The sequence below is a fragment of the Crotalus tigris genome, unplaced genomic scaffold (genome assembly GCF_016545835.1).
Source record: "Crotalus tigris isolate CLP2741 ecotype Arizona unplaced genomic scaffold, ASM1654583v1 scf7180000019496.3020429, whole genome shotgun sequence".
Classification (NCBI taxonomy): Eukaryota; Metazoa; Chordata; class Lepidosauria; order Squamata; family Viperidae; genus Crotalus; species Crotalus tigris.
This window is the reverse complement of record NW_024097566.1, coordinates 215,422-230,522: the sequence shown is the minus strand read 5'-3', so window position 1 is coordinate 230,522 and position 15,101 is coordinate 215,422. Positions and strand designations below refer to the sequence as shown.

At 36.4% G+C, this 15,101-nt stretch overlaps 1 protein-coding gene across 3 annotated transcripts in view; it reads left to right on the top strand.

Moving 5' to 3' along the window:
- PPP1R12A (protein phosphatase 1 regulatory subunit 12A) overlaps positions 1-15,101 on the top strand; it is a 178,786-nt gene that overhangs the window by 147,116 nt on the left and 16,569 nt on the right. For all 3 annotated transcript variants that reach the window (XM_039362939.1, XM_039362940.1, XM_039362938.1), the window contains exons 15-19: positions 1,092-1,289; positions 1,415-1,565; positions 2,561-2,679; positions 3,882-3,947; positions 10,034-10,050. In XM_039362939.1, the coding sequence (XP_039218873.1) occupies positions 1,092-1,289; positions 1,415-1,565; positions 2,561-2,679; positions 3,882-3,947; positions 10,034-10,050 (551 nt within the window). The remainder of the gene's footprint in view (positions 1-1,091; positions 1,290-1,414; positions 1,566-2,560; positions 2,680-3,881; positions 3,948-10,033; positions 10,051-15,101) is intronic.

Sequence of the window (15,101 nt, the reverse complement as noted above, 5' to 3'; positions counted from 1 at the left end):
GCCGTTTGGTCGCCACATTAGAAGCCCTTGTCAGAGCATGGGAGCTTTCCTCCTGTTCTACATAAAAAAGATTAGTTATTTACTACCAAGACCCAAGTCTCCAAGTTTTATGTACCTGCTCTTTCTGCTTACCAGTCAGCAAGCTGGCTATGGAATAGGAAAAAAAGTTACACACGATTTAGTATAGGGACAAGGAATATTTTTCTTTTTAAGGCTTACATTCATTTCAGATTTATTTATTTGTTTGTTTTTAATCCATTATTTTTTATAAATAACTCAAGGTGACAAACATATTTAATACTCCCTCCTCCTTCTATTTTTCCCACAACAATAACCCTGTGAAGTGAGTAGGGCTGAGAGAAAGTGGCTGGCCCAAAGTCACACAACTTGCTTTCATGTCTAAAGCAGGGTTTTAGCCCGATACCATAGCTATTAGACCAAACTGGCTCTCCATTATTCTTCATTAAATATTATTAATTTTAATAAGCCAATTTCTGGGGACAACCTATTTCCTTCTTTCATTGGGATCCCTTGTATAGTTTCTACCCACTTTCTTGTCTTCCCTTGGGTTTTCCCTCATAAAATCAGGTTAGGGACATATATCTTTCTTTTAACTGATTTGTATTTTATGATTGCTGGACTTTATGAGCTGTGTAAATACAATGGATTAAAATATAGATATTTATGAAGTAAAACACAAATCCATGTAAAGCCATGTAAAATCAATCATGATGTTCTAATTAAATAACATTATTCATATTCACATTACAGTGTTTCTTTGAATTTAGCTACGTATACTGTGCACAAAATACAGGATTAATATAAATGAAAAAAATTATGAATTGTATTAAAATATGAATATCCTGAATCATTAATGGCATTCTAGTATTTTTCACAAATGTGTATCCTTAATTGTTATACAATATAGATGCTTCTAGTATTTATATCAGAAAGAGAGAGAGAGAGAGAGAGAGATCCCTGGAATGTCATTAATTATTAATTTAAAAAACCTTCATAATAGTGCTTGAAAATCAAAATACATTAAATAGGATAAAGATAATAAGTTAACATTAGGGATGATTCTTTTCTAGGGTGTCACATTAACTGATCTCCAGGAAGCTGAAAAAACAATTGGTAGAAGTCGTACTACACGAACTAGAGAACAAGAGAATGAAGAAAAAGAAAAAGAAGAAAAAGAAAAACAAGACAAAGAAAAACAGGAAGAAAAGAAAGAATCTGAAACTAAAGATGATGATTACAGGCAAAGATATGCACGAACATTAGAAGAGGTATTTTATATTTTTAAAATGTGTGAATAAATATTATGGTGATTCTAAAACAGTATGAGAATGATTTTGATAAATGTGCCTATTCTGATATTTCAAAACTGATGTTGATTTTTTTTATTGACAAGCCATATCATCGTTATAGAACTACATCTTCAGTTGCTTCATCAGCTTCTTCAGTAGCCACTTCTAATTCTTCAAGTCAATTGAATAGACCAAATAGCATTATAGGTATAACTTCTGCTTACTCAAGAAGTGCAGCAAAAGAAAATGAAAGAGGTAAATTTTCTCCAATTTCTTTTTCTTGCTTTCTTTTCATTATCAATAAAACAACTATCCTTCAAAATATTATCAGAGAGGTTAATGAATAACTAATAAAGCATATAGAAATCTTGCAGCGTTACGGGCTAGGATACTTTTTTCATTAAAATATTTTTAATTGCATCCAATAGATCAAATATAAATTTATTCCTAGTTTCCATCAGTTGCCATAGACTTCAAATTTTAATTCAGGCAAGTAGTGGGAACTTTTTTTTAAAGCATTTTAGATTGTGGCTGAAGCTAAGTATTGTGTTACCTTAACATAGATTCATTTTTCAGCCCTGAAGACTGGAACACTGAAATAAACAAGTACCTGGATGTTTATCATTTCTTAAATTAATTCAAGGGTAAAGACACTTATAAAATGCATGATGGCAAAGGAATGTAATGTGCTTTGTGCAGCCATGCTTAATAATTACTGTACAAGTTAATAAAAGCATTTTGAAGCTGAACAATCAGTTTGAAAGTTAAGATTTGATTTTGTTATTATCTTAAATTTATTTTTACCAATGGATCTTTATTATTTTGTGAAAAGTGCATAGAAAAGAAAGCAGATCTAACTAGCTTAAATGCAAATCTTTCTCCAAAGAGTCTGTTGCACGCTAAATCTTGATGCTTCTGGCTAAACAAATACTTATCTAAATAAGTGTGCTCTGGATGCTTTAATGAATTTGTGTTTGTAAATGTTATGATGTATGCAAATACGTTAGACTTTGATTTCCAAGATTAAAAATATACATTATTACACTGAGGTGAAGATAGAATTAGCTAAAATGAAGAATTATAAATAATAAGAATAATGGGGTGTCAAAAACTATATATTTTTATCAAAAACATTTAAATATTCTTTCATAAAATAGGATGCTGTCTTGGTTTCAGGAACTGCAATAGAAGTTATGTGTTAGAATGCTTTCAGTACGTCTTTAAATCATTAACAATTACTACTTATGTAGAAACAGACAAAAAGGAAGAAGAAAGGGAAGAAGATAAATCTCAAACAAAATCGATAAGAGAAAGACGGCGGCCAAGAGAAAAACGAAGATCAACAGGAGTTTCTTTTTGGACTCAAGATGTGAGATTACATTAAGCTTATCCCTAAATATGCATTTTGAAACAATTTAGAAGACTTGGATATTTTCTAGTAAATGTTACAACATGAGATATTGTATGTAATGTGCATTATGTTGTGATGTCCATATTCAGAGTAATATGATTATATCCAGTGATCAATTCCACATCTGTAAAGTAGTTTAACTGTTGATCATCCATCTACTTGCAAGTGATAGTTCTTATATGAGCAACCCTTAAATTATACAATTTTTCAAGTAATGTTTAATTTGGTTGGTAGCCATTGCCTTATATAAGTGTGACTTTAAAACATTATTTAACAATATAAAAAAGTTATTCTAAAAGATGTGGTATTAGTTGTAACGTAATGTGATAAGGGTGAATTGTTGCAAATTATAGGACTGAAGCTTAGAGAGGCAGAAGATATATTTATTTTCATTATGAATTATATATAGTATAGTAAATTTATGTGCAATAGAAAATGCTCAGTTGAGTAAGATTTTTTGGACAAAACTGAGCTGCTTAGATATTAATGTAGTAACAAACATTCTAAATATGAGTTTGGATCACCTTAACATTTATATACATTTATCATGAGTTCTATTAAATCCTGCATTCACATGACATAATTTTCTCAGCTGTGTTTTCCTTATGCCTCAAATATCTGCTCTGGAGAGTCTTCCAACAGTCTGAACCAGATCTGAATGACACATTGAAAACTGCATGGAACATTAAATCTATTCATGCAGAAATGTTCATTCTGCTAACAATCAACGTAGTACATTCCAGTGTTAATGAAATCTGAATAATAATTCACTGACTAGTGAATTTGTATATTTTATTAAAAATGAGTTTAAATTATGGATTATATGCCTGATAAAATAAATTATGTCAAATGTTACAATAATGAGGATAAATAATTAAATTAACTAATATAACTTGTAAGAAAGCGAGATGACAAATATAGAATATTGCTAGTACACCACAATTTGTACATAAAATGTAATGTAGATTTTAAAAAAGGTTGCAAATTGTACTGTAAATTGTCTTACAAGCAAGAAAAGAGACCAATTTTAAACTTTTTGCAGAAAGAAAATGTATTAGAAAAAGTGTTCAAGCTACAAATATTGGTTAGGACAGGCCACTTCAATATCCTCTACTTTTCAGATAAAATGTGAATTAATCTCAATGAATTTTCTCTGTTAGAGTGATGAAAATGAACAAGAACACTTGTCTGATTCAGAAGAAGGAACAAATAAAAAAGAAGCACAGGTAATTTTTATTCTCCTTACATAAAATATAAAATCCTGTATTTTTCCTAAAGTGTTTATCAAATAAAAGTGTGCCTCCTGCATTCATACCAAACCAGTATATGAACAGAATAGACAAAGCTGTGTTGTGTTGCGCTGCAAATAAGGTGGTCCTCGATTTACAACAGTTTGCTTAGTGACCGTTAAAAGTTATAAAGACACTGAAAAAGCTGACTTATGACTGTTTTTCACATTTGCAGCCATTGCACAATTCCCAGTCATGTGTTCAAAATTCACACGCTTGGCAACTGACTCATGTATATGACATTTATAGTGTCCTGGGGTCATGTGATCACCTTTTGCAACCTTGTGACAAAGTCAATGTGCAATCCAGATTCACTTAATAACCATGTTACTAATTTAAAAACTGCAATGATTTATTAATAACTGTGGCAAGAAAGGTTGTAAAATAGGGCAAAACTCACTTAGGAAAAGAAATTTTCAGCTCAATTGTGATCTTAAGTTGAGGACTATGTATATTCTGTTTCTTTTTTAAATTTCTAACTTTATTATGAATAATTGGTTAATTGATTAATTTTTTGTTGTTGTTAATTGCGAAGTCGTGTCCGACCCATCGCGACCCCATGGACAACGTTCCTCCAGGTCTTCCTGTCCTCTACCATCTTCTGGAGACCATTTAAGTTCACACCTACTGCTTCAGTGACTCCATCCAGCCATCTCATTCTCTGTCGTCCCCTTCTTCTATTGCCCTCAATCTTTCCCAGCATTAGGCCCTTTTCCAGTGAGTCCTTCCTTCTCATTAGGTGGCCAAAGTATTTGAGTTTCAACTTCAGGATCTGGCCTTCTAAAGAGCAGTCGGGGTTGATCTCTTCTAGGACTGACCGGTTTGAACGCCTTGCAGTCCAAGGGACTCGCAGGAGTCTTCTCCAGCACCATAGTTCAAAGGCCTCAATTCTTTTGCGCTCAGCCTTTCTTATGGTCCAACTTTCACAGCCATACATTGCAACTGGGAAAACCATGGCCTGGACTATACGCACTTTTGTTGGCAGGGTGATGTCTCTGCTTTTTAGTATGCTGTCTAGATTTGCCATAGCTTTCCTCCCCAGGAGCAAGCGTCTTTTAATTTCTTGGCTGCAGTCCCCATCTGAGGTGATCTTGGAGCCCAGAAAAATAAAATCTGTCACTACCTCCATTTCTTCCCCATCTATTTGCCAGGAATTGAGAGGGCCGGATGCCATGATTTTGGTTTTCTTAATGTTGAGTTTCAAGCCAACTTTTGCACTCTCCTTCTTCACCCGCATCAAGAGGCTCTTTAGTTCCTCTTCACTTTCTGCCATTAGAGTGGTATCATCTGCATATCTTAGGTTGTTGATATTTCTCCCGGCAATCTTAATTCCAACTTTTGATTCATCTAGCTCTGCCTCTCTCATGATGTGCTCTGCATACAAGTTAAATAGGCAGGGCGACAGTATACAGCCTTGCCAGACTCCTTTTCCAATTTTGAACCAATCAGTGGTTCCGTGTCCAGTTCTCACTGTTGCTTCTTGACCCGCATATAGGTTTCTCAAGAGACAAATAAGATGGTCTGGTATTCCCATCTCTTTAAGAACTTGCCACAATTTGTTGTGATCCACACAATCAAAGGCTTTTGCATAGTCAATGAAGCAGAAGTAGATGTTTTTCTGGAACTCCCTAGCTTTCTCCATGATCCAGCGTATGTTGGCAATTTGATCTCTAGTTCCTCTGCCTCTTCGAAATCCTGCCTGTACTTCTGGTAGTTCTCGATCCACATACTGCTGGAGTCTAGCTTGTAGGATTTTAAGCATAACTTTACTAGCATGTGAAATGAGTGCAATGGTGCGATAGTTTGAACATTCTTTGGCATTGCCTTTCTTTGGAATTGGAATGTAAACTGACCTTTTCCAATCCTGTGGCCACTGTTGAGTTTTCCAAATTTGCTGGCAAATTGAGTGTAGCACTTTTACTGCATCGTCTTTTAAGATTTTGAATAGCTCAGCTGGAATACTGTCACCTCCACTAGCTTTGTTGTTGCTCAGATTTTCTAAGGCCCATTTCACTTCACATTCTAGGATGTCTGGTTCGAGGTCAATGACCATCTCATTGTGGTTATCTGGGATGTTAAGCTCATTCTTGTATAGTTCTTCTGTGTAGTTTTGCCATCTCTTCTTAATCTCTTCTGCCTCTGTTAGGTCTCTGCCATTTTGGTCCTTTATCATGCCCATCTTTGCATGAAACGTTCCCTTCATATCTCCAATTTTCTTGAAGAGATCTCTGGTCCTCCCTATTCTGTTGTTTTCTTCTATTTCTTTGCACTGTTCATTTAAGAAGGCATTCTTATCTCTTCTAGCTACTCTCTGGAATTCTGCATTCAATTGGGTGTATCTTTCTCTTTCTCCTTTGCCTTTCGCTTCCCTTCTTTCCTCAGCTATTTGCAAAGCTTCCTCAGACAGCCATTTTGCTTTCTTGCATTTCTTTTTCTTTGGGATGGTTTTAGTTGCTACCTCTTGTACAATGTTGCGAACTTCCATCCATAGTTCTTCAGGCACTCTGTCTATCAGATCTAATTCCTTAAATCTATTTGTCACCTCTACTGTATATTCATCAGGAATATGATTTAGTTCATACCTGAGTGGCCTAGTGCTTTTCCCTACTTTTTTCAATTTAAGCCTAAATTTTGCAACGAGAAGCTCATGATCTGAGCCACAGTCAGCTCCTGGTCTTGTTTTTACTGACTGTATAGAGCTTCTCCATCTTTGGCTGCAGAGCACATAGTCAATCTGATTTCTATGTTGACCGTCTGGTGATGTCCATGTGTAGAGCCGTCTCTTGGGTTGTTGGAAAAGAGTGTTTGTTATGACCATCGTATTCTCTTGACAAAATTCTATTAGCCTGTGCCCTGCTTCATTTTGTACTCCAAGGCCAAACTTGCCTGTTATTCCGGTTATCTTTTGGCTTCCTACCTTAGCATTCCAATCCCCCATGATGATAAGGACATCATTTTTTGGTGTTAATTCTATAAGGTGCTGTAGGGCTTCATAGAACCGGTCAATTTCATCCTCTTCAGCACCAGTGGTTGGGGCATAGATTTGGACTATTGTGATATTGAATGGTTTGCCTTGGATTCGAATTGAGATCATTCTGTCATTTTGGGGATTGTATCCCAGTATTGCTTTTCCTATTCTTTTATTGACTATGAAGGCTACTCCATTTCTTCTGAGGGATTCTTGCCCACAGTAGTATACCTGATGGTCATCTGAGTTAAATTCACCCATTCCTGTCCATTTTAGTTCGCTGATTCCTAAGATGTCGATGTTCAGTCTTGTCATCTCTTTTTTGACTACGTCTAGCTTGCCTTGATTCATGGATCTTACATTCCAGGTTCCTATGGAGAAAAAATCTTTACAGCATCGGACTTTCCTTTCACCACCAGATATATCCACAGCTGAGCGTCCTTTCGGCTTTGGCCCAGTCGCTTCATTCTTTCTGGCGCTACTAGTACTAGCCCTCTGCTCTTCCCCAGTAGCATATTGGACACCTTCCTGACCTGAGGGGCTCATCTTCCAGCGTCATATCTTTTTGCCTTTTAGTACTGTCCATGGGGTTTTCATGGCAAAGATACTGGAGTGGTTTGCCATTTCCTTCTCCAGTGGATCACATTTTGTCAGAACTCTCTGCTATAACCTGTCCATCTTGGGTGGCCCTGCACGGCATAGCTTATAGCTTCATTGAGTTACGCAAGCCCCTTCGCCACGACAAGGCAGTAATCCATAAAGGGGGATTAATTTTTAATCTAACCTTATTATGGATAATGAGTTAACTTAAGTCAAGTATTTTTATTCTATATACCATAAATTAGAAAAGATAATTAAACAAATATATAAGACAACCAAATATCTAGCTCTACAGTATTTTGTCAATAGTATAGTCAAATGTGCTTATCTGATTAACTTTCTTGGGATAAGAATTAAATCAGGAAATATCATTTTTCCCATATAAGGCCCAGGAGTGCTGTTCTTTAAAAAAAAAAAAATCACATACTTTTATCCTGTTTCCTTTTGTTGGCAATCCTTATCATACCATCTGGACCAGAATTATAGTGTCTTAGAACAGATTGTGAAGAGGTTTTAGGGATGCACAAAATGTTCTGAAATGAATCACTTGAAATTGAAAATGTCCCATTTCAGAATTGAGACTCCCCAATTTTGAATGCCAAATAATAATTTAAGCCTTGGAAGAATATTTTAAGTTTAAAACATACTATGTTGCACTAAAAATGTAATTATTTCATGTTCAAAGCACTTTTAACATGGAGATGGCCTGAAATATGGATAGTTCAAATTCAAAACTTATTGCATACGTCTCTTCGTTCCAGTCAATGGATCTATATCATCATAGTAGAAGTGCTTATTATCATAACTCTCATAGTTATCATGGCATGCAGTATTTCTGGACATATTAGAAAGAAATATACTGAAGCATCAAAAAATCTTAAATAAAATTTGAATTAAAACCACAAACTTATGTAATTAGGTATGATGCCAAAGAATATAAATAAAAAACAAGTGTAAATACAGAATTGAGAGCCAGCTTGGTTTAGATGCTGGCCTAGAACCCAGGAGATTGGTGACTTTGGGCCAGATACTCTCTCAGCCCACCTTGAATAAAAGATAGGAGTTTTGGGTATGGCTCTACTATTGCATTTAATATTCCTGTCTTCTATGTTTTTACTTTTTTTATATTGTCCGTCTGTCTATCTGTTGTATGTGTGTGTAACATAGAACATTTACTATTTATTCTTTTAATTAATGATGTACGCTACTCAGAATAATTTCTTGTGATAAGGGAAAATTTATCAATTTTTATTTGATAAATAAAAATATTTGTTGTCTTGAATTGATCAAAATGTGCATTTTTAAAAGGCAGGATAAAAATCTTATTATAATAATACTAATTCAGGAGATGACTATGGCAACTGTGCTTGCTAATTCAGTTGATTTGGGCATTAGAGCCAACACATGGAAACAAGCCATTATATTCCCCAACTTTAAAAAAAAGGAGACACCATAAATGAAAAACCTACCATGGAATTAATCTACCCTCAGTCTATAGTAAGATATGAGCCCTGATGGCAATGAGCCCTGATGGCGCAGTGGTTAGAATGCAGTACTGCAAGTTACTTCTGCTGACTGACAGCTGCCAGCAGTTTGGCAGTTCGAGTTTCACCAGCTCAGGGTTGACTCAGCCTTCCATCCTTCTGAGGTCAGTAAAATGAGGACCCAGATTGTTGGGGGCAATATGGTGATTCTATAAACCGCTTAGAGAGGGCTATGAAGCGGTATATAAGTTTAAGTGCTATTGCTATTCATGCCAGTAATTCATCTTCAAATACAAAAAACAACAAATGGGCTGGAGTTCTATCAAAACCAGGCTTCCTATGACCAGATACTTGATACTACAAATTGTGGAAGAATGATTGATGTGGCAAATTACTCATCATAGTATTTACTGACTTTATGGCTTCCTTTGACAGTATGTATCAAACCAGTTTTGGAAAGCACTGGCCATAAAAAATCATGTAGCTCAAAAAAAGAACAGTAACTTACATCAAAGGTGAACTGTCAGAGATCTTCCCTGTCTGCACTGGGATCTGCCAGGCATGTGACCTGTCTATTGCTATTCAGTACTACAATATGCACCATCATGGAAAAAAAATTCAAGTTAACTAGAGTTCTAAATTTTAAGGATACTTTGGGCCTAGGTACTTTAAATAATGACTTTTAGAGCTATATGGCAAACTAACTTTGGATTGGAAAACTCTGAAAAAAGTGCTTTGCTTTGAGCCAAGAAGTATTTCATTATATTATTTTTTTAAGTAAAAAGATATCATTGGGCATCGTGGAGACTTTCTTCCACTGCTCAGACAGTCCTTGCTATTAATCTTATTTAAATGGTATATGTTCAGTATTTTTTTTCAAACTGGTTCTAGAGTTATGTTCACTCTATGAATGTTTTCTAATTAAATATAAATGTAATTTACTAAACTTACTTTATTTCTTCATTTTTCAGAGTGATAGTCATTCAAGGTATGTATTTTCATATTTGGATTTCTTTATTACATAATATAAAATTATATATGTATTGTAATGCTATAAAAAGCTTTAAAGAAACAAATATGCTCAATCAAAAAAATTATATATAAATCCACATAATTTAAACATGACAATATTATTATGCTCTAATACAGACATTTGCCTTGTAGGATCATAATCTTCAGGGGATTATAAAATGTTCTATTAGTGGCAAACAAAACGTCTAGTGAAATCTGATAACAGTAGTTTATCATACATAAATCATCAAGATTTTAATTATTGTTATTGAATATTGTCAGACCTATAGTTGTCTGGAGGAACTAGAGATCAAATTGCCAACATACGCTGGATCATGGAGAAAGCTAGGGAGTTCCAGAAAAACATCTACTTCTGCTTCATTGACTATGCAAAAGCCTTTGATTGTGTGGATCACAACAAATTGTGGCAAGTTCTTAAAGAGATGGGAGTACCAGACCATCTCATTTGTCTCTTGAGAAACCTATATGCGGGTCAAGAAGCAACAGTGAGAACTGGACACGGAACCACTGATTGGTTCAAAATTGGAAAAGGAGTCCGGCAAGGCTGTATACTGTCGCCCTGCCTATTTAACTTATATGCAGAGCACATCATGAGAAAGGCAGGGCTAGATGAATCAAAAGTTGGAATTAAGATTGCCGGGAGAAATATCAACAACCTAAGATATGCAGATGATACCACTCTAATGGCAGAAAGTGAAGAGGAACTAAAGAGCCTCTTGATGCGGGTGAAGAAGGAGAGTGCAAAAGTTGGCTTGAAACTCAACATTAAGAAAACCAAAATCATGGCATCCGGCCCTCTCAATTCCTGGCAAATAGATGGGGAAGAAATGGAGGTAGTGACAGATTTTATTTTTCTGGGCTCCAAGATCACCTCAGATGGGGACTGCAGCCAAGAAATTAAAAGACGCTTGCTCCTGGGGAGGAAAGCTATGGCAAATCTAGACAGTATCCTAAAAAGCAGAGACATCACCCTGCCAACAAAAGTGCGTATAGTCCAGGCCATGGTTTTCCCAGTTGCAATGTATGGTTGTGAAAGTTGGACCATAAGAAAGGCTGAGCGCCAAAGAATTGAGGCCTTTGAACTATGGTGCTGGAGAAGACTCCTGCGAGTCCCTTGGACTGCAAGGCGTTCAAACCGGTCAGTCCTAGAAGAGATCAACCCCGACTGCTCTTTAGAAGGCCAGATCCTGAAGTTGAAACTCAAATACTTTGGCCACCTAATGAGAAGGAAGGATTTACTGGAGAAGGGCTTAATGCTGGGAAAGATTGAGGGCAATAGAAGAAGGAGACGGCAGAGAATGAGGTGGCTGGATGGAGCATTGAAGCAGTAGGTGTGAACTTAAATGACTCCAGAAGATGGTAGAGGACAGGAAGACCTGGAGGAACGTTGTCCATGGGGTCGCGATGGGTCGGACACGACTTCGCAATTAACAACAACAACAAATAGTTGTCTGATACAACACATGCTTAGTCTGAAAGTATATCTTCAATTAGTCTTATTTTCATATAGGAATTAATTAGATAAATAAGTAGATTGTATTTTGCATTGTAAAATTTCCAAGCAAAGAGAAAGAAGCAATGGGGAAAACTTGTTTTTCAGGGGAGTTGTTGCTGTTGTTGTTGAGGAGGCAGGACAGGTAATTTGACTTGAATATATACTTTAGTCACATTATAGTTATAAACATTATTTTATAGAAACATTTCTAATTTTTCCGCAAATGCAGCTACATGAACTCTTAATTGTTCTTGTTCAGGAGAAAGCAGGCAGGCAGAAATTAATGAAAACAGACAAAACTATCAACATTGTAAGGAAACTTATGTGTTTTGAACTTTGTATTTTCATCATTTCATTTTGTCAAAAGAGCAAGGTTGATAGTACATACTTTGTCTCAAAAAATTGTTGTGTAAACTTTTTTTTTAATTGAGGCACAGTATTAGCAATTTCTGTTTTTTTCTAGTTTTATTTTTTTCTTATTTCTAAAACAGAAATTTTACCTATACTGAGAAAAGTTTGAAGATTTCACATTATGCCTTGCTTTGATTTAATTTCTTCCATACATTAGCAATTGTATGATTTTCTCTTACTATTTTTCTTTGACACTCACATTTTTTGTTCTTGCTTTCAGTAAATATTGGCCATCATTTAGCTTAGAGGTTTTGAAAAAATACATTGTCCAAACCCAAACTTTGTTTTTTTTGAAATTCATTATAAATAGAATGGGTGGAATGAAGTAAAAGAATCTAATTGTAGACTTTCCTGTTTCAGTTGTGTTTTCCAATTGACTATATGTTGCATTTTATTGTATGAGGTGTCACATAAGGGTCGATGCTCTCTCCTTTCATATTTAACATCTACATAAGATTACTGAATGAGCTCATCCATTGTCATGGGTAAGGTATTATCAATATGTTGATAATACCCTATTTATTTATACATCTCTGTCCCTCATAAATTAATCAGTGCTGTTGATGCTTATCCCAGAGCCTAGGAGCTGAATGGGGAACAGCTTTAACTGAACTCTGGCAAGCCTAAATGGCTCTGGATTTGGGGTCTGCCAGTTCTGGGACTATGCCATCTTTAGTACTACATGGTGTTGCAGTACCTCATAATGGACCCTGTGCATAACGTCATAGTCCTTCTAGATTCACAACTCCTGCTCAAAGAGCAGATGGCCATTCTAGAGCAGATGGCCATTCTAGAGCAGATGAGCCATTGCAAAACATTGTGTTGTGTAGCAGTTGCACCTGTTCCAGGATCACAAGGTTCTGCACATGATCACTTATGCTCTGGTCACTTCCCAGGTGGACTACTATAATGGGGCTGTCCTTGAATAGTATCCAGAAGCTTCAGCTGCATGGGCAGTTATCTGCCACTAGAGTGGTACCCATTGCACCTTTGCTCTGCCTGCTGCATTGGTTGTCAAGTCCAGTTCATGGTGCTGGTTTTAACCTTTAAAGCCCTTCATAGGGTATGAGGAGCCAGGTTATTTGAGGGACCATCTCTTCCCAATTACATCTGCACATCCCATCAGGACCAGCAGAAGTATGTTGTGAATCCTGTATGCTAAAGAGTTACATCTGGCAAAAAAGAGAGGTAGCAATGCATCTGTGCTATTTTTCTGATAACAAAAGGCAACACAACTTTGTTATATTAATTGCAATAAAACAAGGTAACTTGTTTCTGGTTATCATTTCAGCATGCTAGGTAGGAATAGGTAGCTAGATAGCACAAAAAACTGAACACATTGTCTTTTGCATATATAATGTAAACCATGGGTCTTTGTGATGCCTGAATTCAGCTGTGAATACTTCAATATTTTAAAAGACTTTTTTTAACCTCTCCCTTATTAATTTTATAAATAACTCAAGGCAGAGAACATACAGTGAGGGAAAAAATTATTTGATCCTCTGCTGACTTTGTACATTTGCCCACTGACAAGGAAATGACCAGTCTATAATTGTAGATTTATTTTACAGTGAGAGACAGAATAAAAAAAATCCAGAAAAACTATTTTCAAAAAAGTTATTAATTCATTTGCATTGTAATGAGTGAAATAACTATTTGACCCCTTCGCAAAACATGACTTAATACTTGGTAGCAAAACCCTTGTTGGCAATCACAGAGGTCAGATGTTTCTTGTAGTTGGCCACCAGGTTTGCACACATCTCAGGAGGGATTTCATCCCACTCTTTGCAGATCCTCTCCAAGTCATTAAGGTTTCGAGGCTGACATTTGGCAGCTTGAACCTTCAGCTCCCTCTACAGATTTTCTATCTGATTAAGATCTGGAGACTGGCTAGGCCACTCCAGGACCTTAATGTGCTTCTTGAGCCACTCCTTTGTTGCCTTGGCTGTGTGTTTTGGGTCATTGTCATGCTGGAATACCCATCCACGACTCATTTTCAATGCCCTGGCTGAGGGAAGGAGGTTCTCACCCAAGATTTGACGGTACAGAGCCCCGTCCATCATCCCTTTGATACGGTGAAGTTGTCCTGTCCTCTTAGCAGAAAAACACCCCCAAAACATAATGTTTCCACCTCCATGTTTGACAGTGGGGATGGTGTTCTTGGGGTCATAGGCAGCATTCCTCCTCCTCCTCCAAACACGGTGAGTTGAGTTGATGCCAAAGAGCTCAATTTTGGTCTCATCTGACCACAAAACTTTCAGCCAGTTCACTCTGAATCATTCAGATGTTCATTGGTAAACTTCAGACAGGCCTGTACATGTGCTTTCCTGAGCAGGGGGACCTTGCGGGCACTGCAGGATTTCAGTCCTTCACAGTGTAGCGTGTTACCAATTGTTTTCTTGGTGACTATAGTCCCAGCTGCCTTGAGATCATTTACAAGACCCTCCTGTGTAGTTCTGGGTGATTATTCACCATTCTCATGATCATTGAAACTCCACGAGGAGAGGTCTTGCATGGAGCCCCAGACTGAAGGAGATTGACAGTTATTTTGTTTTTCTTCATTTGCGAATAACTACACCAACTGTTGTCACCTTCTCACCAAGCTGCTTGGTGATGGTCTTATAGCCTATTCCAGCCTTGTGTAGGTCTACAATCTTGACCTTGACATCCTTGAACAGCTCTTTGGTGTTGACCATGGTGGAGACTTTGGAATCTAATTGATTGATTGATTCTGTGGACAGGTGTCTTTTATACAAGTAACAAGCTGAGATTAAGAGCACTCCCTTTAAGAGAATACTGCTACTCTCAGCTCATTACCTGTATAAAAGATACCTGGGAGCCAGAAATCTTGCTGATTGATAGGGGATCAAATACTTATTTCACTCATTAAAATGCATATCAATTTATAACTTTTTTGAAATGCATTTTTCTGGATTTTTGTTGTTGTTATTCTGTCTCTCACTGTTAAAATAAACCTACAATTACAATTATAGACTGATCATTTCTTTGTCAGTGGGAAAACGTACGAAATCAGCAGGGGATCAAATAATTTTTTTCCTCACTGTACTTCCTCTTCCTGTTTTCCTCACAACTATAACCTT